We start from the raw sequence: 23323 nt of genomic DNA on the forward strand, positions 1-23323 counted from the left end.
CTTTTTAATCACCTTTCATACAAACCAGAAACTAAATGTACCTCTTTTATTTTTGATATACTGTATGTTAATAACATAGTAGGTGCAATAAAGTTTAAGTTGCTCCTCTATGCAGACAAATCAGCCTTACTTGTGTCAGAGAGAGATGTTAGTGTCATCCAGGATAAACCTGCGAAGGAGTTGGACTCTGAGAAATTGGTTGACAATAAATGATGCTTACATTGTCGGTTCCATGCGTAGATTGCAAAAAGAAAACAGGATCATGGTGTGCAGCGAAGAGTATTGACTCCAAGATTGATATTACTTATTCGGGGTTACTATGGATCAGGGATTGCTTAGGAAATAGTGAAGAAATCAGCTATTTTTAATCTTCAAATAATCCAGTGTCACTTTGACTATGCATGCTCGGCCTGGTTTAGTGGTTTATCGCAAAGTCTAAAAAGCAGAATGCAGAACATGCAACATAAAACAGTAAGGTACATCTTGAATATCCCCTTAAGAACCCATGTTGGAACCCGGGTGTTTAAGCAGATAGGCCTCCTGCCAGTTGAGCTGAGAGTAAATCAGTTGAAACTCAATCATATGTGACATCATCAAGAGAATGGCCCCAGGTAACTTGAGGTGCCATAGTGAGATGGTACATCATAAGCATAGTCACTTCTCCAAAGCAAGTATTATGTAGTGTACAGTCCCGAGGGTGAATAGCTAGGAACTATTTGTTCTACACTGGCATAGGCTTACAGAATGATCTGCCACACTACATCAAACATAGACATGGAAACAAGTGTTGCATTATGCTGTCATGTTCTAGCCTCTGGGTTTGACTGCGCATCCAAGGATGTTTTTATGTCTGTTGTTCTTAAACCCAAAATAAAAATCAATCAAATCAATCAAAGATGTCTGATATAAATGAGCTTAGTGAATGTACTGCACCTGGTCCCTGTCCAGAGCTTTTATACAAAGCATATGTCCTTCATCAAAAAGGACATTAGTGAGTACACAAGATGGAACCTGCAGCGCTGGAGCAGTGTTTAATGTTTTAAATTGAGAGCTAGCATATTATGACAGCTCCTTTAATGCCGCTCTTAGACATTCATTATCATTAAGATGTTGGTTTCCATACCTGCTTAAGTAAGCATTAATCCCCAAGCTGTTAGGTCTCCTCTCTCTCTCTCTCTGTCTCTCTCTTTCTGTCTCTCTGTCTGTCTCTCTCTCTCTCTCTCTCTCTCTCTCTCTCTCTCTCTCTCTCTCTCTCTCTCTCTCCCTTTGCGGGCACATTTGCAACCCAGCCTTACGTAACAAAGGAAGGCACTTTTTATACTTTTCTTGATGCTTGTCCAAAAAATTGATGGACTGGATGCATCTGGGTCTTTGGGAGAGGAAGAGAGCAGGAGAGAGAGAAAGACTGTATGTGTGTGTGTGTCTGTGTGTGTCTGTGTGTGTGTTTGTGTGTCTGTGTGTGTTTGTGTGTCTGTGTCTGTGTGTGTGTGTGTGTGTGTGTGTGTGTCTGTGTGTCTGTGTGTGTTTGTGTGTCTGTGTCTGTGTGTGTGTGTGTGTGTGGGCACTTTGCATTTCTCCAATTCCCTCCTGTTTCCCAAAGACTATTACTCTAACTTTTCATCCATATCCAGTTGACAGAATAAAGACATTTCATTAAGGCTATCTCTGCACCGGGGACTGTTTAATGAAATGCATACCTCTGCAGCCAGCCACAAAGCTCTTTGTGTGTGTCTGTGTGTGCATGCCTAGGTGTTCTTAGATGTGTGTGTGCATCTCATTAACTGTCTTTCGGGAATAGTTTCCTTTACTTTGTGTAGTTGTTGTATAGTCTGTGGTATAGATACATGTTCCTGGCTTGGATGCAGCCTTAACCCCTTTGGGTGTGCCTGCATATGTCCATATAATGCACTTTGATGCCTGCCTTCTCTGAGCTGCTCTTTATAATGAGAAACAATGTCCCTCCAGGCTTTAGGATTTATAAGTACATGGCTATCTGTGAGATACTTGGCCGAGGAAGTAATTAATGTAGGGCTTAATTGTCCAGTGAACGTCTCTTCAGACCTTGGATCACACCTTCACCGCCACCCTCAACTCTAATAAGCCCAGAGGGAGAACCCAGCGCGCCCCTTTAGGCCCTGCCGAGGCAGCCGCATAATTAGTCTGCAAACATGGCCCACACACCAACACAGAGGACTGAGATTATAGCTGCAGTAAGGAGGGATTTTTATGTGAAAAACATGCTATCAAACTAAATAATGTTGAGACTCCTAATGGACAACAGTGTCACGTTTCTCTTCATGGACGTATATTCACTATTTATTATATATATGTATTAATATGCAAAATGGCTCTGCAGCTTTACTGGACCATACAAGTGGCTTTATATGTCTGTGCCCATGTTCTACATATCACATATGCTTTACATAGATTTACACGTTAATGGCTAATTGAATGGTCTACCTGACACGCACCAGGGGCCCAAAAGGTCCGGTGGTGCCTGAGCAAGAGCCTTTATTTTCATTTATGTCCTGATCACTTTTTCACCCTGATGTTATAATACCAAGTATCTTCTGCATCTAATCCCATTGTGTACATGTATAACTACTGCACAGGGCATATACTGTATGTACAGTACACCTACATTCAAATGACTAAGGCAATTTAAACACATTTCATTTCAACAACAATGCAATTCAAACAGAAATACATAAATAAGCATTAAGACTAGATATAAAAGAAACAGAGGAGGTTGTCCTGGTCGAGCGGACGTCATCGCACGCATCAAGTGAATACTACGCTGCGTTCACAGTGCGTTGTGGAAGTGGGAAACGTCAATCCCTAAAATGTGGCTGGTGAACTGCACAATCTGTCATAGTGTTTACTGTAACCATAAAAATAAGATTTGAAACTAAAAAATCTGCATCTGCAAATGAAAAACAAATTACTCAAATATGAAAATATACATGTAAGTGGAAAATGAAATTAAGTAATTTATTCCAAAGACTTACAGAACTGAATCAAAATAATGCTCAACCTGAATTTTTTTCATAAACTTATTTTTTGTTCATAGTCAGTTTTTGCCCAAACCATATTCCACCGTGTGAAATCCTAAGGCCCTTTGATAAGAAAGTGTGATGAAGAGTGACCATGAAACAGAAGCCTCCCACCCTCAGTTGCCCTTTTCACTTGCACATTACATATCTACTCTGTCCGACATTTGCAAAAGGCCACACTATATATCCCTGTCTGATTTTAAAGCTTGCCAATAAGAAATGAAAGAGCCTCTAATGCTCGCAAACCAGCTAAATTAAATTTGGAAGTATCGGAGCTATGGGAGGGTGTGTGTAGAGTATTGACAAAGGTGTTTGTGCCTCTGCCAGCAGTGACTGATGTCCTGTGCCGCTGTAGTTGCATTCAGGAATCTATCAATGGCTAATAATTATGTGTACATTTACGACAAGGGACTTGGCTTTAATGGATCGATTCGCTCACACTCCAAATCCCAGTCTGCACATGGATTTCCTGTCATTTCCATGAAGGATTTTGCATCAGAAGATGCAAGTGTCTCTGTCTCTCTCTGTCAATTAAATTGTATCCAATGCAAAGGAACGATAGCAGCACGAAAGTATCAGGAAACAGTCTTGCCAAAGCATCAAAATACACAAAATACAAGAATATATATTAATAACAACAATATGATATATATGTGTGTGTGTGTGTGTGTGTGTGTGTGTGTGTGTGTGTGTGTGTGTGTGTGTGTATCACTGTTAGCAGGAAGTGCTTCTGTGTTTTAGCCTCACTTTGGTTTGTTTGTGTCTCAGCATTTAGATTGGCAGTGTGTGTCACTGAGCCTGGACTTGGTGAGGATGTGTCTCTGCTTTCTATCTCTGACAGCACAGATATTCTGCCAATTCATAATCTCTCTTTACATTGTGTTGCCGTGTGTTTGCAGAGGGGTGTTGTTGTGAGACTGGTCAGCGTGTGCCTGAGACGGGCCGTCAGCATATAGGGGACTCTTTTCTGGACCCCATACTTCACTACCAAACAGTGCAATGGGCTGAATGACACTATCAAATATTTTAAGACAGATTTTAATTGGAATTTGGAAATTATTCAAATGTTCTCTTAACTGCTTTTTCTTGCAGTGCATTCGCTGCCATGATGAAACTTCCTTTGTTATTTGTGGTAAACTGGTATTTGTTCTCCTGACATCTACGGCGTTTTTGAAAAATCATGATATTAGTTTCTTCAGATTTACTGCCAGGGCCCCGTTTATAGTTCTGTTCCACTCTGTGCAGCTGTTGTTGTCGTCCTTGTTCAGCAGGAGACAGTAGAACAAGGTCATCAGCATAAAACACACACTTCACTTCTCTATGTAGGAGGGAGAGGCCAGGAGCAGCACATTGATCCAACTGAACAGCAGGTTCATGTATAAACATTAAATAAAGTCATATAACACATGTTGTTGGCAAAGCATTTTACAAAAGATTCACAAAATAAACACAAAGGTGTCACATATGCAGGATCTCTATTATATGGAAGCAGTTCATTCTTTGATTGATATACAATTCATTACAACTTTGTATAATTTAATACAGTTACTTAGTACTTTAGAAATCCCTACTGTGGATGATCTTGTTGTGGCAGGCAGATACATTTAGCTTAGGTTAACTTTTGAAAGGTTGTTATCTCTCTCTCTCTCCCCTCTGATGCTGTCATTAACTAAATCATACATTTTCAAATACAGATAAATAAATAATAATAATGTTGTGAGTCGGTCCGGTATCCCTTGGAATTATGTTTAAATTGGATGAGTCAGCACTTTGTGATTTACGTCCAATGGCAATAAGATAAGATAAAACTTTATTTATCCCAATGGAAACTGTTGTGCAACAGTTGCAATACACAGTAGGAACAGTAATATTTACAAAACAAAAAGTGCAAAATGCTTTATACAAATATATATATATATATATATACAGTATATAGAAAGATGTAAGGATAAGATCAGATGGGGTAAGGTACAATATTCAACAAGATGAGGTAAGGAATACAGGAAGTAATCTGTCCTGTAGGTACTGTAACGTAAGGCTTCCGAGCTCCTTGTCATAGAGGCTCCTGGAGGGATTCTCATTTGGTGGTGGTGAACACTGTCTCACACTTTCAAATCTCCCATAGGTGTCCTGCCGGGTTGAGATAATAATAATAATAATAATAATAATAATAATAATAATAATAATAATAATAATAATAATAATAATAATAATAATAATAATAATAATAATAATAATAATAATACATTTTATTTATAGAGCGCTTTTAAAAGGTACTCAAAGATGCAGAGATGGTGACTGTGATGGACATAGCATACAAGTCACATCATTTCCATCCTTATCAAAGCAGTCAGTGAGCCCTGTGAGTACAGAAGTATTTGTAATAATCCTTTGGTTCCTACCTTGCATTTGTTTCTAAACGGTGTTGACTCCTGTAGCTAACCCATCAGCACCTTTAAGAAATACAGCCTTTTCACGCTATGAAGTAGCTTTAGCTGTAGCTGCCACTGATTTGTTATACAGAGCTCTCCAGAATCACCAGACTCCTCCTGCATCTATGCACTTCCCTGCTCAGGGCTTTTGTGAACATCAGAGTTCAGGAGGCCAGTCTGCCAAAGTTCATCAAGCTCCTGTACAAACGGCAGAAATGAAGAAAGTTTCTTGCGACCACACATCTAGTCCGATGTTGCTGCTCCTGCTCGACTGGCAGACAAAGCTGCCGCCACACTCTGCTGACATGATGAAAAGCAGCAACTTTCCTCCTGGTGTGTAAAGACTCAGCATAATGTACGACATCGCACTTGAGGTCAAGTTTAGAGGCATAGCTCATAAAGCTACTGTATTTACTATATTACTGAGGTGTGCTGTGGGTCAAGACATTTTATTTATTTATTTACTGGTGATAAAGTCTGAGGACAGAACTATCACCTTCAGCAGCATTACCTCAAACAGCGTTTCATGGCAGTGTGACTAAGGTGTACAGAATGCTGTAACTGATGTCGGTAGCACAGTCACCTCTCTGTTTCTATAGTGGAACTCTTCGTCATCCTTCAGTCCGTCAAGGATTAAGTCTGGATGGTTATTTCAAAGGGATCTGAAACATACCTCTGGTTGCAGTGGCTATAAAATTACATTATTTTGGTTTTAACACTGTACAAGGCCTTTACTCTGCTAGGTGCGAGTTTGGCTAATAGGTAAGCGTCTGACACGGTGATGAAAGGCTTCATGTAAAACAATATGTTCGCGGACCAGGGGGGGCCGAAGTCTTACATAAGAAAATGTAACACAGTGCTGGCATTCTCACTGCCATCATGTCTTATAGCACATGTGTTAGCTCATTATAGGCTGATTCCACTTCTCTCACTCCTGTAATGCCTCCATTCAGAGGGAGGTTGTGACCAAATTGCTAAAAGTCGCTGCAGATTCGTTTCACCCACTAAGCTTTATGACGCTCACCTTGGCATTGCCTACTGCAGTATGAGAGGAGCAATCCGTGCTACTGTATCTTCAAGATAGATGAAATGGCTGTATGGGAGCCTGTGATGTTCAAAATTAAGTGACTTGTGGTGTGACATAGTTCCTAAATGTAGGTGAAGAATGAATGCTAGCAAGTTTCCAAGGTGACCGAATCTTTCCACAGGAGTGAGAGTTCGTTGTTGTTCGTTGTGTTGATGTCACATTTCCTATATTGTTTTTTTATATTATAATTTAGAAACAGTTATTAAAAAAGCAAAGTATAGCATGTTATGCTGTTTATATTTGAATTGTAGTAGTTTGGCATATTTATTGTATTCCAGTGTATTCTTTATAATGTTTATTGTATTCTACAGCTATATATATATATATATATATATATATATATATATATATATATATATATATATATCTTCTAGTGTGGATATATTTACTGTGTATGTTTACCTCCTTTGTAAACCTGTCTGTCTGTTCATTAGACTAAAATAATAAAACATATATGACGTAGAGATTGAAAGTAAATGAGTATATTAACTGAAGTCCTGTCCATTCAGTTCTGTTTTTACTTACCCTCCACAACCTTTTCCTCTACTCCACTTACTTCAGTCTCAGAATTCAAATCAGTGCACTTTTGAAAAGGCTAATTTCCTTTCTTTGGCTTTTTCTTGATTTTATGTTTTATTAACAAGTTGTGGTTTATGCTCTTCGTCTCCTTTATACTGTATTATGTGTATCTTTTATTCCTTATTTCTCTTTCCCCTAAATTGTAAACAATAAGTTATTTTCAATAGACTTTTTAAAAAACTAAATAAACAGTGTATCTGCTCCACTTCAAACGCTACAAGACGAGAAACCTACACATACATGGATCTGTCATAATCCAATAATACAAAATCTGAACATTTCTCAGAATCAATTCTTATGAATAATCGCCTCCTGGGTCTTGTATGTGGTGTAAGTTTTAAAGTTTGTCAAGATGTATGATTTTTTCCTTTGCTTTTCCTGTCATGTGTGCATGTGTGGATGTATTGATGTATGTTCCTACTGCACTCACAAGGTGTGAGCTGTGGTATGTCACAGTATGTAATGGAACAGACCAAAACCAGATATTCTGCTGACTCATGTTTTAATTGCATTAGAAGTTTCAAAACAATAAATAAAAAACGATGATGATGATGATGATAATAATGATAACACACCAAGAACAAAATCATGTGAGAATCTTTCTTGATTTTTAGAATTTGAAAAAGACTTTAAACATTAATTAAAGAAATATAATTTAGAAACAATCTGCAGGTTCAATCCCAAAGAGTGTCTACAGCCTATCAGAAGCGCACATCAGTTGAAGCCTGCTAATTACATGTCTCCCTCCGTGAGTCTGGCAGGTCTGAATAAAAGAAATGCTGAAGGACAAACTCTGGCCGTCACTCTCAATGACTTCTCGGTGGAGCGTGCCTCTATCTCTCGGTGCAGATGCTCACCCTTTTGAACGCCCGCTCTGTTTTTTGTGTTGCAGTGCCGTCGTTCTGGGGGCTGGTGAACTCAGCCTGGAACCTGTGCTCGGTGGGGAAGAGGCAGTCGCCAGTTAACATCGAGACCAGCCACATGATATTTGACCCCTTCCTCACGCCCATAAAGCTGAACACAGGAGGACGCAAGGTAAAGACAACTACAAACGCATGCTATTCTCTGTCGGCTTGATGGATGCTGGAGCTTTGTTGACTCTTCTCCTTGATGTTGCACTACACTGCACTAGAGCAAGTCGCTATTGTGTTGCTGTTGTTTACATGCTGTTGTACCTTGATACGTGTGTATCCCTGATCGATGCTCCTGACTGTGGTTTGTTTTGGCCGACAATGTGAGCTATATGTTTCAAATAACACTCCGCTGGAGATAAAATACAAAGCAATTCACCTATTGAGAGACGCAAAATAGTTGCTGGTTCAAGAAAAGCCTCGACTTTATCTCAAGGGCTTTCCAGATGAAGTCCTGCAGCCTAACAGTGGATTAGCCAAGCATATTGTTAATTACTTTCCTGTACAGCAGTGTACCAAGGACATCATGTATCAGAATGCTCTTCAATCCTGTGCCATATGACAGCAGCTAATTGGGAAGCCTTCACAGATGGGCTGCTTTCAAAAGTGCGCAGTTGCATGGTGAGATTAATGTTATGATTACTTTATGTTTACATGCCAGCAGTTATCACAGGGTTAGTCTTGGGCAATGAAAGAGCATATAGGATGCAGTTTACCATCTATGGCACCCTGCTACAGAGGATCATCTAACAGATCCAAACTACCTCCATATTATGTTGTTGGACCCTTGTTTGATCAGATTTTGGTCCTTGAACCTCCCATTTGATAATTGATTATTTAGAATTGAATTGCAGTTTGACTATACTTGGATAATATAATATAATTAGTATGGAAACCTTCACTTGGACTTTTTCTCGTTGGCATAATTACTATTTGAAATGAAAATTAGATTCAACAATTGCTCTTTTTTCAAGGACTCCCCTGCTGCTCCCTCAAGGACTCCACTTTGTGAGCAGGTACCCTGCAGGACATCACTCACACGGGCACAATTGTGTTCCTATCAGGATGAATCCGAGGGAAGTAGAGGGGAGTTGAGAGAGTAGGAAAGACAGACACTCTGTTATTTAGGCTTCTCAAACATTAAAACACAATTGTCAATGTCAACGCTAGAGAGAAATGCTTCTGGATGAAGCGATAAGAGTTATGCCACCTTGAGATTGTTCTTTCTCCAGAATCTGATTGTTTGCTCAAACACCTAAAACAACCTTCGTTGATGTTTTCTTGACGAGTGACATATTGCATTTGTGATAGCAATCATGTTCCTCTCTAAATAACAAAAGAAGGATTACGATGTTGTTACACTGTCACCAAATGCTTTCAGAAGGGGGTTGAGATCGATGGTTGAGCCAACAAAGTTAGCGACACTGTCTACATCCTGTCTTGTATCAACAATCAATATTGGCTTTAAGTTTGCTGAACTGCAGCATCCCTGTTGTGAATCTGGCCAGGGGCCCTTTGCTGCATGTCCCCTTTCTCCCCCAAAAATGTCTGTCCATCTTCTACCTAAACTCTACCAAAAGTACAGGAGACTGTTAAAAGTCAGCGCCGGTAGACTCTGCCACCAAGCAGGGCCAGGCTCGGCATGACGCAGCTAAAGTGGACTATATGGTGCTGGTGGAAACTTGCTATTAGTTGCCTAAACTTACCAAAGTTTACTAGATTGGAAAACTTTCGTGGTCATAAGAGTCTGGATGGGGTGACAAAATAGTAGGTGTGAAGATTTGCTGAATACCAATTGTCTTTGTAGTTGATGTATAAAAAGCAAATTCTACACAAGACACAAGAAAATAATCCAAAATTACACATACCAGTTATACAAAAGGGTTCCAAAGGAGTTCCACACAGGGAAATACACAGATTTTAAATGTGGGAAGGTGAGTGCAGAGGGCTTTCTGTGTAGCCCCCTGAGACAAATGTGTAATTTGTGATATTGATATTGGTTTTGTTTTGGTATTGGATCGATATTCTGAATTTAAGTTGGATGTTGGATTCATGCATTTATGAACACGTTTCCTCTTATTGTTGTTGGTATTCACAATTTGTCCTTGCTTTGTTAGAATCTATTGGTTTCTGGGATTCACCATTGTTTTCTTAGTTTTGCACTTCTGTTAGGTAAGAGAGAATCTTAAGAATCTAACAAAGATAAGAAAAACATATTTGTTTTTACAGTCTAAAAGTAGTTTTCCCTACACAAGGAAACAACCCGTTTTAAATAAAAATAACTAATTTAAAACCCATGAATATCAAATGATCAAATTGAGATTATTATAGATGTTATATGTATAATTGGATTAATACATTTGAGGGCTAAATACATACTATTGTTCCACTGATCCCAGTTAAGACTATGAAAACCTTTGGAGGAGGATACTTTTGATTTTCCTGTAACGCCAAGTGATTGAAGAAGTACTGAGATCATTTACTTAGTAGTAGCAATACTACAGTGTATAAAAACACTGTAAAACTATGAGCATCAAAGTATACTTAAAGTACAGTAACAGTACTCATGCCGAGTGGCCCAAGTCAGAATAATGTAGATCATATTATTGTATTCTAATTATTAATTTATTAATGTCCGTATCACTTCAATTTTTTTGAATTACCATCTATACGGCTGTGCAGCTTAATATACAATAAAAATTCTCAGTTTAATGGATTGTGGTGATGGTCTAGTGGTCTAGTCCATCTACACCAGATGATTGTGAGTTCAATACTAGTTCAATGCTGCCACCATTGTGACCCTGAAAAAGTTACTTAACCCTGAGCTGCTCCAGGGAGACTGTCCCTGTAGTTAGTTCACTGTAAGTCACTCTGGATAAGAGTGTCTGCTAAATGACATGTAATGTAAAAATATTTATTTCTTGATAATATTTTTGTCTTAATAATCTGATTCTATGAAGTAGCTACTAGTTACTGGAGGTATAAAAAAAAAGTCTGTATTAACTTTAAGTACTAGAAAATAGTGAGTATTCACCTTCCTTGGGGGAAGACATGAGTAGTATGCATAGTTATTGCTCCATCAGCGGTCACTCGGCTCATCGCTGTGTTTAGAGATGAATCCCACTGCAGGCTTGTGGACTGAACCATGTTCTGCTTGTTGTAAGGGGGAGAGGGAACTCAGAGATCCGATATAATGTTTTTGTATTTAAAGATGATTTATTCAGCCAATTTTACTATAACTAATAAATAAAAATAAGAAAAATTTTAATTTCTCACTTGTATAGCCCCTCCACTGGGGCCCTGGTTAGTCACTCCCCCACTACGACGGCCCTGCACACAGCAATAGCACTCTCTCAGTTATACATAAACATACGTTCTTTTTAGGCATTTTCACAGATAGCAGCAGCAGAATGTTTCTCTAACCGTTCCCTAACACATCCCCCCATCCCAATGGCGCACTACTACCCACACACACCTGAGTCCAACTTTCTCTTTTATCTCTGAGAAAAGTTTCCAGAGTCCAAAAGCCACCGTGTACTCTTTCCTTCTCCCTTGCTTTATCTCCCCCTCTCTTCCCTTCTCTCTCTCTGCAGTGGCCAAAATGTAATCTGTTGTGTCTCCATCTCTCTGAGCACCTGAGCTGTCAGCCCGTGAACACGAAGCTGGCTTCACCTTGTCAGTGCTGATTCATCCCCGCTCTGTCTCTTGGCTGTTTGGCAGCCAGTCAGCCTTGGCCAAACACGCTACGGAGACCGGTAAAGAGCTCCTGCTTTGGCTCGCCACGGCTCAACTCGCCACCTCGACACAGAGAGAGCTTATGCCCACTCTCTACCCAGGAGGAAAGCAAAGAGAAAGATTAACCCTCCCCAACCCCCCACTTACACCACACACACACACAAACACGCACACACACGCACGCATGCACGCACACACACACACACACACACACACACACACACATGGAAACTGCATTGGGAACATGAGCTTCTCTTTTAATAGATTTGTGTTCTGCCTTGTATTGTGGCTAATGAATAGTTAATGAAAATTTAATTGACCTCCAAAGAGAAATTTTAATTAATGACGGGGTGACATGCAAGGCTATGCTCAATGGACTGAAGGAGTCACAGCTCTGAAAGAAGCACTATTAATTGAATATTTACTCTGCCATAGATGAGCTACAATTACTTGAAGAGATTTTAATGAATTTAATCACTTAGCCGGGGAGGGAAAAAAAGTAATTTGGAGTCCTCGCTCCCTCTGTTTCCTGCACATTTATGAACAGTGCTTATGAAACAGGATTATATGTTGCAAACTAAATGCACAGGGAATCTATCAGCACTGTGAAATTTGTGGCGTTCCTCACATTTGGGAACGCGGGGTTCTCTCCTGCTTTTGTTCTTGTGCTTTGAAGTCAAGTCTGTGCAGAAAAGCATTGTGAACATCATGTCAGGTGGTGTATTCGATAAAAATTGATATTTAGTAAATATGGTTTTGTTAAATGGAATTCTGAGTTCAGTTGTTGAAACGTTTGAACATATTTTGGTTGTTAAACAAAATCCAAAAGCTCTGACAATCTGTGAGCCTTCTGAACACCGGGGTGCTTCTACCTCAGCTGCTGTCCTGTTTATTCTTCTACTGTTCATGAAAAGCTTCTTCCTGTAGTCCTGATCAACCAGATGAGGACATTTAACAAGCGTGTGTGTGTGTGTGTGTGTGTGTGTGTGTGTGTGTGCTATTGGCAACCCTGAATCTGCCTAATTACAGTGAGTGTTAGGTAGAACAACAAACAGCAGGCTCTTGGATGGCAGCTGTACTTTCACTCGGGAGGGAATAACCACTTTCTCAGGTTTGCCCAGCTGGCCGGCCGGCCAACCAATCAGATGTCAGACAGCCAGCCAGTCAGTCGCTAAAGCTCTTTCTGCACATGGCTTTAATATCCTGTTTTTGATAGCAGGTGTGTGGTATCACTCAGTGAGTGTACCTGTGTGTGAAGCTTTCTGCAGGCCAATGCAGCTTCTGCTGCTGGTGTTGGGTCTTTTCCAGATTGGCTCACTGCAGATGTTCGCAGGGAGGTGAAGGGCTCCTGGACACATTATTAATATATTCTGGCTATAATTCACTGAAGCAGGTGCACTGTAACCTGTGTCCAGTGGGGGTTTCACAACTACTCATTTTTACTTGTCACAAGGTTTTGCAAAGTAGTGAGTTGGATGGAGAGTTCTGTAACACCAATTTAATTTAATTTAATCCATTTCAATTACTGAAGGACAACAATCATCTCTGACCCTCTAAATTTGAACAGATACTGTAAACTCAGTGAGAGAAGTCGCACAGGGCGTCAGATGGTTAACAGGATAGAGCCACATGAATGTATTCGTCTTTATTTATTTAAAAGAAACAATCTTGCCAAGCTGCAACTATTATTTGTATGAATTGCTTAGTTGTTTGAATTTACTGCTGTTCTTCGTATTACATCATACTATAATGACGTGTGTGTGTGTGTGTGTTTGTGTGTGCGTGTGCGTGTGTGTCTAAGTTTCTATTATCTCACCAACTCTCAGACCGATACACTTCACTGTGTGGCACTGCCCTCCCTCGGGTCCTCAGCAACACACTCAGCAAGTGTGGAGTTATTTGGATCAGCTGTTCTGTAGAAACCTGCAAAAAGCCGTCCTGCTTGTTCTGACTTTTGGTTATTTTACACGCGCATCAAAATTGTGTGTGTGTGTTAAACAGGTTAGATGTTTATCCGTACCATTGCGGTACGGGTGCCTGGAATGGCCGTGCAGCACCGTGCAGCACCGTGCAGCACCGTGCAGCAGCGAGAGACCATCAGGGGGAAAGCGAGAAATATATAAAAATCTATTATATTGTCATTTATTCCCATGCATGCTGCGCAGATTAATCTCAGTCACCGGCTCTTCTGGCGTAAACCAAGCCTCTCTATCTCTCCGCTCTCCAGCTGCACAGTCCCGCTCTAAACTGGTGTCTGTAGCTGTAAAACTCTGGAACAAAAACAAGGAAAATAACAAGGCTGCCCAAATTATTGTTTCTGTATGTTGCACTTATGTTGCACTTCAAACTGGTTTATTTGAAGACAATGTTCACTTATACGATTGTACCTATTTGAAGCTATTGCACTTACAAGATTCTTGCTGTTCGGAGTTGTATCTCCATGATTGTTTGCACTTTTTGTACGTCGCTTTGGACAAAAGCGTCAGCTAAATTAAATGTAATAATGTAATGTAAATTACAGACCAAATGTACCGATAACATTACATTCACCATCTCTTTCTGAATCTTTCCAAACATCTCTTCTAATTCTGAAAAAGCATAATCCACCAAAGAGCATGTGTTGAAGTATTATTTTAATTCTATCCAGGTATTCACCCCTCTTCTCATAGGACGCCGTCATGTTTCGGGCACTGTTTCACCGTAACACAAATATCACTATGTGATGCTGACAGAATTATTATTAAGAGAATGTGTCTGTTTCTTGAATAGAAGAGGTTAGAGTAGAAATGCAGGAAATTTGTTTTAAATTGCAATTGTTTCTTTCTGTGGGACGACCACCAGACACTCCCGCTATTATGTATCTTTCCAAGTTTGCTTTCCCATTTTAAAACTGAACCAGACGCGCCATCATGAGGAGGATATATCTTTCTTATCCTTAGATTTAAAGAAAACATTTGTGTTATATCTGGAGGATATATCAAAAATGCTACCCAAGAAACTTAAATTATCAAAAGAGAAGGTGTTCATAAGCCCAGAGAGACGTCCAGTGGGTCAATTTACCCCCCAGAGAATAATAGCTTGGGGAAATGTCCGGCCTCTGGGCCCTTAGCTTTCTGAAAATGTGGCCCCTGAACAAAATAGTTAAATAGCCCTGGTCCATGGTGTCGGCCAGTCTGAACTTTGACTTTCTTTCAAACCTGAGGCATACACATTTAATGGGGCTATGACTTTATTGGGCCATAAAATAAAATATTTTCATGGCAGCTTTTGCACTCATGATGCGTAGACATGCGCATAAACTCACTTCCAAACCCAAGAAGAAGAAGCGGCACGAGCACATCCCGAACTGGCACCGCATATAGTATAGATTATAGTAAAATCAATATTTTAGGGTTGAAAAAACAAAACATTTGACGTGTGATTTTCATTTAATTGTTTTCTTGTGTTTTATGGACCAAATGATTTTACGAGAAAGTAATGTAATGTAATGGTTGATAATGAAAATAATCTTTAGTTGCAGCTGTATTTAGTACTGAATGAAACACCATATTAGGTTTCCCTTTGTTAAAAATGGCTTATCGGTTTTGTAACGTTCTATCAACCACCATTTCTTGTGAAACTTGTCGGGACTTTCAAGTTTGGTTCAAACATGGCCATTGGATCTAGAATACCTCTGGCTTGTGAGTGTGACAGGGTCACATTCAAACTCAAGTCATGGACAAATGTTTGCTGCTGTACACATAAGAGTCAATGGTCTGACAAGTATAAGTCTGCAAACACAAGCTGATGTCAGTTACAAAAGGTGGCGAATGCATTACAATGTGTAAATATTCAATTATGCAAATTCTCGATTCCAATTAATTAGACACAAGTTTGGGTTGGCTGAACCTGCGAGGTTGTCGCAGCATTACAAGAAGGGAGCGGGCCACATGTATGCAAACTGCAATTACCATCTTCTGACTGAGGCCCGTTCTCACTTCTCAAGCCGGGTGATTGCTCTAATTGCCTCAGCGATGCAGCGGCCTTGAAACTGAGGGATTCTTCTCATGTCTCCAGCTCCACAGATAGCTGGACGTGGAACAGCGATGTTCGAGCCAGCATCCGAGGCATATCCATCTGTGATTTTGAATCTCAATTACAAACTGCCCAACAGAGGGACAGAAGAAAGAGGAAAAGAGAAGGAGATGGGTGTGGGTGTGGGAGGGCAGCATAGGTGCACGGTGGCCCAGATAGCATCAAAACATTGCTCTGGAACAAACGTATACAATGTGGTATATTTTCTTTCTTGTGTTAATGATAATCCTTGTTGTACCAATTCAAAAACATCCTACTGATCCTGATGGTTCAATAGAAAAACAGGTGAAAACTGTAATTCCAAAATTCCTAAATCCTGAAGAAAAACGTCTTATTGTTTAAGCTTGTTTGTTCTATTTGTAGTTCAAACACAACCCAAAACAGAAAGATATCTTGACCAAATACCATGAACAACAAGCAGCTGGTTGGCGACAGATGGTAGTTTTCATGAAGTGGCTTTTTTTTGGAGCATATACAAACTGAGAAAGGTAATTAATTACTTAGATTGATTGTACTCTAAAAATGAACTGTGGATCCATCAGAAAATTGTCCAAGTCCAGCATCAACGTGAGGGACCTGTATTTCTTCAGAAAGTGCAGAACAACTTTCCAACTTTTGACATTACAGGACTGTCTCAGAAAATTAGAATATTGTGATAAAGTTCTTTATTTTCTGGGTTTGCAATTAAAAAAACAAAAATGTCATGCATTCTGGATTCATTACAAATCAACTGAAATATTGCAAGCCTTTTATTATTTTAATATTGCTGATTATGGCTTACAGCTTAAGAAAACTCAAAAATCCTATCTCAAAAAATTAGAATAGTTCCTCAGACCAAGTAAAAAAAAAAGATTTATAACAGCAAAACAAAATCAAACATTTGAAAATGTCCATTAATGCACTCAGTACTTGGTTGGGAATCCTTTTGCACGGATTACTGCATCAATGCGGCGTGGCATGGAGGCAATCAGCCTGTGGCATTGCTGAGGTGTTATGGATGCCCAGGATGCTTCAATAGCGGCCTTTAGCTCATTAGCATTGTTGGGTCTGGTGTCTTTCAGCTTCTTCTTCACAATACCCCACATATTCTCTATGGGGTTCAGGTCAGGGGAATTGGCAGGTCAATCGAGGACAGTAATGCCATGGTCAGTACACCAGTTACTGGTGGTTTTGGCACTGTGGGCAGGTGCCAGATCATGCTGGAAAATGAATTCCTCATCTCCATAGAGCTTTTCAGCAAACGGAAGCATGTAGTGCTCTAAAATCTCTTGGTACACAGCTGCATTTACTCTGGGCTTGATGAAACACAGTGGACCAACACCAGCAGCTGACATGGCTCCCCAAACCATCGCTGACTGTGGGAACTTCACACTGGATTTCAAGCAACTTGAATTTTGCTCCTCTCCAGCCTTTCTCCAGACTCTGGCGCCTTGACTTCCAAATGAAATACAAAACTTGCTTTCGTCTGAAAAGAGGACTTTGGACCACTCTGCAACTGTCCAGTGCTTCTTTTCCATAGCCCAAGTCAGACGCTTCTTCCGTTGTCTTGAGTTCAGAAGTGGCTTGACCATGGGAATACGGCTATTGTAGCCCATTTCCCGGACACGTCTGTGAACAGTGGCTTTTGATACCTGGACTCCAGCTTCAGTCCACTGTCTTTGAAGCTCCCCCAAATTCTGGAAGCGACTCTTCTTCACAATGCTGTTAAGGCTGCGGTCATCTTTCTTGGTTGTGCAGCGTTTCCTGCCACATTTCCCCCTTCCAACAGACCTTTTGTGGATGTGCTTTGAAACTGCACTCTGTGAACAGCTTGCTCTTTGAGACATTTCTTTTTGTGTCTTACCCTCCTGATGGAGGGTGTCAATGATGGTCCTCTGGACAGCAGTCAGATCAGCAGTCTTCCCCATACTTGTGATTTAGTTTACTGAACCAAGCTGAGTGTTTTTCAAGGCTCAGGAAACCCTTGCAGGTGTTTCGAGTTAATTAGACGATTCAAGTGATTCGTTGAACACCCTACTAATATACTTTTTCATGATATTCTAATATTTAGAGATAGGATATTTGAGTTTTCTTAAGCTGTATGCCATAATCAGCAATATTAAAATAATAAAAGGCTTGCAATATTTCAGTTGATTTGTAATGAATCCAGAATGTATGACATTTTTGTTTTTTTAATTGCATTACAGAAAATAAAGAACATTATCACAATATTCTAATTTTCTGAGACAGTCCTGTATAGTATCACTTTTGGAAGACAAATTTATTTTTTGACCTCCAAATTGGAAAGTCTGGACAGGATGCACACACTAAGTTAGCAAAATAAACATCATACATATAAGAAGTGGACGTAGTCATCATGACGTCACCCATTGGTTTGTGGACTACGGTATATTTACTGAGGTAACAAATTAAGAAGCGGAGTAAATTTATCATAGACTTAAGGCTCTTCTTCGCTGGCTTCACTGTTCAGGTTGCCTTCTGGGTTTACCTGTAACACAAAGTGGACCAACACACTATAATGTTTGTCTAATGTGCCCTATATTTTAGCAAATATCTCTTGCTGCCTTCATTACACAGCATTATAAAAATCTTAAAAACATCAGGATCGCTTTATATATATATAAATTATGTATCACATTTAAAGGATGAGGTAAATGTAATTATAGAAGTTTTGTATTGAAACAAATCCCATAAAAAGACCAAAACCAACAATGTGTTCCTCTCTCAATATTTTCTGACTTCCTGTCTCTCAACTCCAAGCTATCAAGACGTAAATAATTAAAAACACCTCACAAATACATAATTAATTTTTTACATTTTTTTGTAACAATGCATTAATTCCTCCTGATTGAGCAACGTTTCCTCTCTGGGTTATAGCCTGCAGCAGGACGGTGCACGTGGGACTAAGTTAAAAATAAAGTACAGAGTGTGTGTGTGTGTGTGTGTGTGTGTGTGTGTGTGTGGCTCACACACTGATACACACAGTACTTGTTAATAGGATCAGTTCTGAAATAACGTGAAGCTGCTCTGATTAAGGTTATCTACAGTAAGTAGCTTATATGGCTGTTTCTCAGGAAACCCCTGTACTGTGTTATTTGCACTTCCTAACATTTACACACTCTTTGACTGTGTATATTTGGATCAGCTGTTTGATCTCTGCTTAACCGCCACATGGATCCAGAATACAACATTGAACCTCAGGGGAAAACAGTGGACTGAGAGTTCAAAGTTGATTCAAGAAGAAAATAAAACTTTTGATCGTGTGTTCTCCACATCTATCTGTTTTGTGTCTCCGCCCTGACAAACTTCAATCAGCTGCATGTTTTCACTCAGTGTGCGGTCTGTATTCCCTCCTGGTTTGCTGTCATGCCTTTGTGCTTACTTGGCCTGGTTAGAGGTTTAAGATTAGAGGAGTGTGTGCTCATGGAGTGTGTTTTTGGGGGTATCTGGTTGAAAGAGATGGTGGTGTGTACAGCAGTATGACAGGATGATTCACACAATTGCTACCAACTTTGCTTCACAAATGACCGGTATAGCTGTGATGAAATAGCCTATCGTAGGTTTTCCTGTGTTTGCTATATGGAAAATATTCCCACTTAATTAATAACATTTTTGATTTTGGAGTTTTTTAAGGTCAAAACAAGTCTTATGTGATTCTGTCTTCGACTCAGACCTTCCGACTTGTTTGAAAACTTCTCCCTCTCTTCCGCCCATTGATGGATCCCCTCTCAAAGAGCTGGTAATGATATCTCCAGGGAGGAAGCTGTGTAGTCTTGTGTCTTATGGGGTTTAGTGCTCAGCTGACAGAGGAGCTTTCAGAGCCTACGCTGGTGCTGATGTTTCTGAAATGAAAGTGGCCATTACAACAGCAGATGCAGATATTTAGTATCTTTATTAATGTTACAAGTTACTGCTTTAGCTCTCTATGTATGGAAACAAATGTCAACCTAATAATTGATTTGTTTTTACTGTTGTGACTCGTGATATAATAAACAGTCTGACATACAGTATGTCCTGTTGCTCTTTTTTATATTGATCCAGATTTACATTAATTGCCCCACACATCAAAACAGGTACTAAAATATGGCAAAATCAATTAAAAAGTACAACATATTATGTGCCTTACAGGCTTAGATTTACTTTGATTTGTTCAAAGTGCTAATACTTCAGGACATTTATTTTTCTTTCTATAAACAAAGTTTTTTAGAAAGCTTATGGTCCATTGGTCACCCTTTTAATTTTAGCTCCTTCGTTAGATACTCTGATTTTATCTTCCTTTTATTAAATCCCCCAAAGACACACATTTGGTTTTGCTCAAATGTAAATGTAATTTATGCACATCCTTATAAGTCTAACCATTACAAAGAAAACAATGTTAGGTTGCATTATTCCATATTTTTAGGTTAACAATGGATCAAATGACAATAAATGAGATGGAAGATGTCGCATATTGTCTTCAGTTCGTGGACCCCAACTTTACTGTGTTGGTTCATGCTCACAGCTGTCATCACCGTTGCTTAGCAACAAACAGCAGACAGACAAAGTTAACAAGTAGCTGGTGAACATCGTGGAGCATTTAGCAGCTAAAGATCCAGATATTTCCCTCTGTGGGTTCAGACCAAAATCAGAGCCAGAAGAGTGAATCCTTGTCTTACATTTACAAGTTACCCATTTATCTTTTTAAGCCAATAATATGTCAATGTGTTTACATCTTCTTTTTTGCTGCAAAGTGGGCAGTATTTGTATGTAATCACATGAAGAATAAGATACATGGATTTGATAAAAGAACTTCTAGTATTGGAAAAGTAATTTACTCATCTATCTCTAATTGAATAATTAAATTCAATATATGTACAACTTTAAGTAATAGAAAGCTTATTTTATGCTACATCATTACTAATTCATTAGTAAACAGCCTTATCCATAGCAACAGAGGACTCCCTATTCCACTCAGCTGGGTCTCAGCTCTGTGATAATCCCTCCTAATGCTACCTGTGTGAAATGTATAGAATCCATTGTTACCAAATCAGGCGGGAATAATTGATGAAGTCAAGCCAGTGCCCATTGGGACTCTGCCAGTCTTTATTGCTGATGATGACAAATTATTTAACCTAACAAGGTTACAAGACTTCCCAGAACTTAGACATGCAAGTTAATAATTAGAGTGAAGTTACCTGCAAGCCTGTCACACAACAATCCTTCACCAACACACACACAGATATGCACATTTGGGGGAATGTCTGGTAGCTGGGGAAGAGCAAACAGCTTCCTGACAGACTGGCAGATGAGATGAAAGAAGAAACACAGCCATATAATCCAGCGCTGTAGATACCAATCCATATTGAACTCTAGGTTTACAACCGGGACTAATGCTCTGAAAACAGAGTAGTGTGATAGGAAGCAGCTACATTTCAACATGGGATGCACTGTAATATGCTGATTGATGGGTAAACCAGGTACTGCGATTGTGTGGGAAAGTCAAATAGTTTAATAATTTTGTAGCATTGAGTACCTACTTGGCATGCAAATCAAATGACATATAGTGTATATATATGACATTCCAACATGAATCCCAATGTGTTCAGGGTTGTGTCTTTCCCAATACAATAGCCGTCAAGTTAGTTCACTCTGGAAGTGGTGGACAAACCAACCATCTGTGTAAAATAGTGAGGGTATACTGTATGCGTGAGTCGTGGGAAGTTTTTTGAAACTGTCAAGTGACGTACATTCTACCAAAGTTTAGGGTATGCCTTTATTTAATGCACACCAGTTCATTTAGAGATTTGTGTATGTTATGCTAATAGCAGCTAATGTAGCCTCAAGTCGCTAGCCTATGGGTCTGTAAGCCCAATTCAGGCTTTGCATGGTACTTTTTCTCTCTCAGGTCGGCCTGGTGTGCAATTTACTTCTCTTCTTTAAATGTGCCCATATACAGTATGCCTCCGTGCCTCAGTGTGTGTGTTTGCATGTATCAAAGAGAGTGTGCATCAGTGAGAGTTTAAACTGATTGGTGTTGCCCTGAGGCTGAAAAGTTGCAAACTTTGCTGTGCCAGGGCCGGGCATGGCCTGGAGTTCTGGCCCCATACAGGGCACTAAACGTGCCTGCTGCAGAGATGAGCAGCAGGCTACAGAGTTTGGTAAGCTTAGTTCTTTCTAACTTCACACAACCAGATTCTACATTTCAAACTTGTAGTCTTCAGACCAAACCAACGCTGACTACAAGGATGTCACTGGATTTAATTTATCAAAGTACATTAAATATATTTCTCGCAGCTTCTTCTGGAGCCACAAAAGGCTTTAGAAAAAATGTTTCACATATGCAATAGTACTCTATAAGACCTGTAATCAGACTTTGACATGTAAAATCAATGGAGTTGTACCTTTAAGTCTGAGAAAATAATCTTGAAGATGTAAAGGTGATGTCATCAGGGTTATCTGAGCTTGTGTGTAAAGACTATCAATTAGGCTACAGAAATTCTGCTTTATAAATGTAGTGAACTTTAAAAGATGCTGGCGTTTATCAGGCAGAGAAGTTCTAAATATGTATGCTATTGGTTGCATTTTGGGAAATGTAGCATCCATTGTCTTTGGAGCTAGACTTGCACTAAGGACTAAAGGTCAGGATATCTCAGCCTGTGTGGCATTGATTTTGACCATTCTATTTTCAACCTGTCTCTTGTGAGATTGCCACCTTTATGAAAGAACAATACTAAATCACTGTACTGCGCCTTAAAACCAAATAACCCATCAGCATATGTGTTACTATATCGAGAGTTATATGTAATGAAGGAACATTTTAGATAGATAATAAAACTGTGCTTCAGGAACTTCAGAAGCTGCTTTTGTACTGCTGTCATATCATGTAACCTCTGCATGCTTATTAATTGTTTGTTTTAATCCATATAATTTATAATCCAGAATCATTCAAAATCTTTTGAATCTACATGTTTTTCACTACTTATATCCGATCCATCACAGCGGCGGACTGCCAGCCCGAGGCCCCCACACATATATCTGTCAGCAGGGACGAGATGGATGAGAATCCACCTGCTCCATCACTCCTCTCTTCCACTCACACGCTCCCTATTTTCCTCTCGCTCCCTCCATCACCCATAATTCCATATTCTAATCAGTCATTTTTCTCTCGGGTCTCAATAGCCTTTTTGTACCCTGATGGTGGAGTAATGACAGTCCTGTGTGTATGGGCTTGGTGTTTCAGTATGGAGAGATACATAATAAGGAGTCATTTTCCCCAATGGCATCTGTTTCTGTTGGAATCCTGCTCTGGGTATTTGTAAGATAGTGGGCATTACAAAACAGCACTCATTCTCATTCCTCAGACGCATTACTGTCTTTTGTAGAGAAGGTGAAATGCTTGAAAGAAAGAAAGCTCTGATATCTTTTGGGAGAACTTCTTTCTGGGTAACTCTTTTCTTCTTCTCAGATATGAAC

General features: G+C 39.6%; 1 protein-coding gene across 2 annotated transcripts in view; it reads left to right on the plus strand.

Annotated features, from left to right (window-relative positions):
* Positions 1–23323, plus strand: part of ca10a (carbonic anhydrase Xa) — a 180158-nt gene that overhangs the window by 70299 nt on the left and 86536 nt on the right. For both annotated transcript variants that reach the window (XM_029457178.1, XM_029457177.1), the window contains one exon: positions 8044–8186. In XM_029457178.1, the coding sequence (XP_029313038.1) occupies positions 8044–8186 (143 nt within the window). The remainder of the gene's footprint in view (positions 1–8043; positions 8187–23323) is intronic.

This window comes from Cottoperca gobio, chromosome 19, assembly GCF_900634415.1.
Source record: "Cottoperca gobio chromosome 19, fCotGob3.1, whole genome shotgun sequence".
Classification (NCBI taxonomy): domain Eukaryota; kingdom Metazoa; phylum Chordata; class Actinopteri; order Perciformes; family Bovichtidae; genus Cottoperca; species Cottoperca gobio.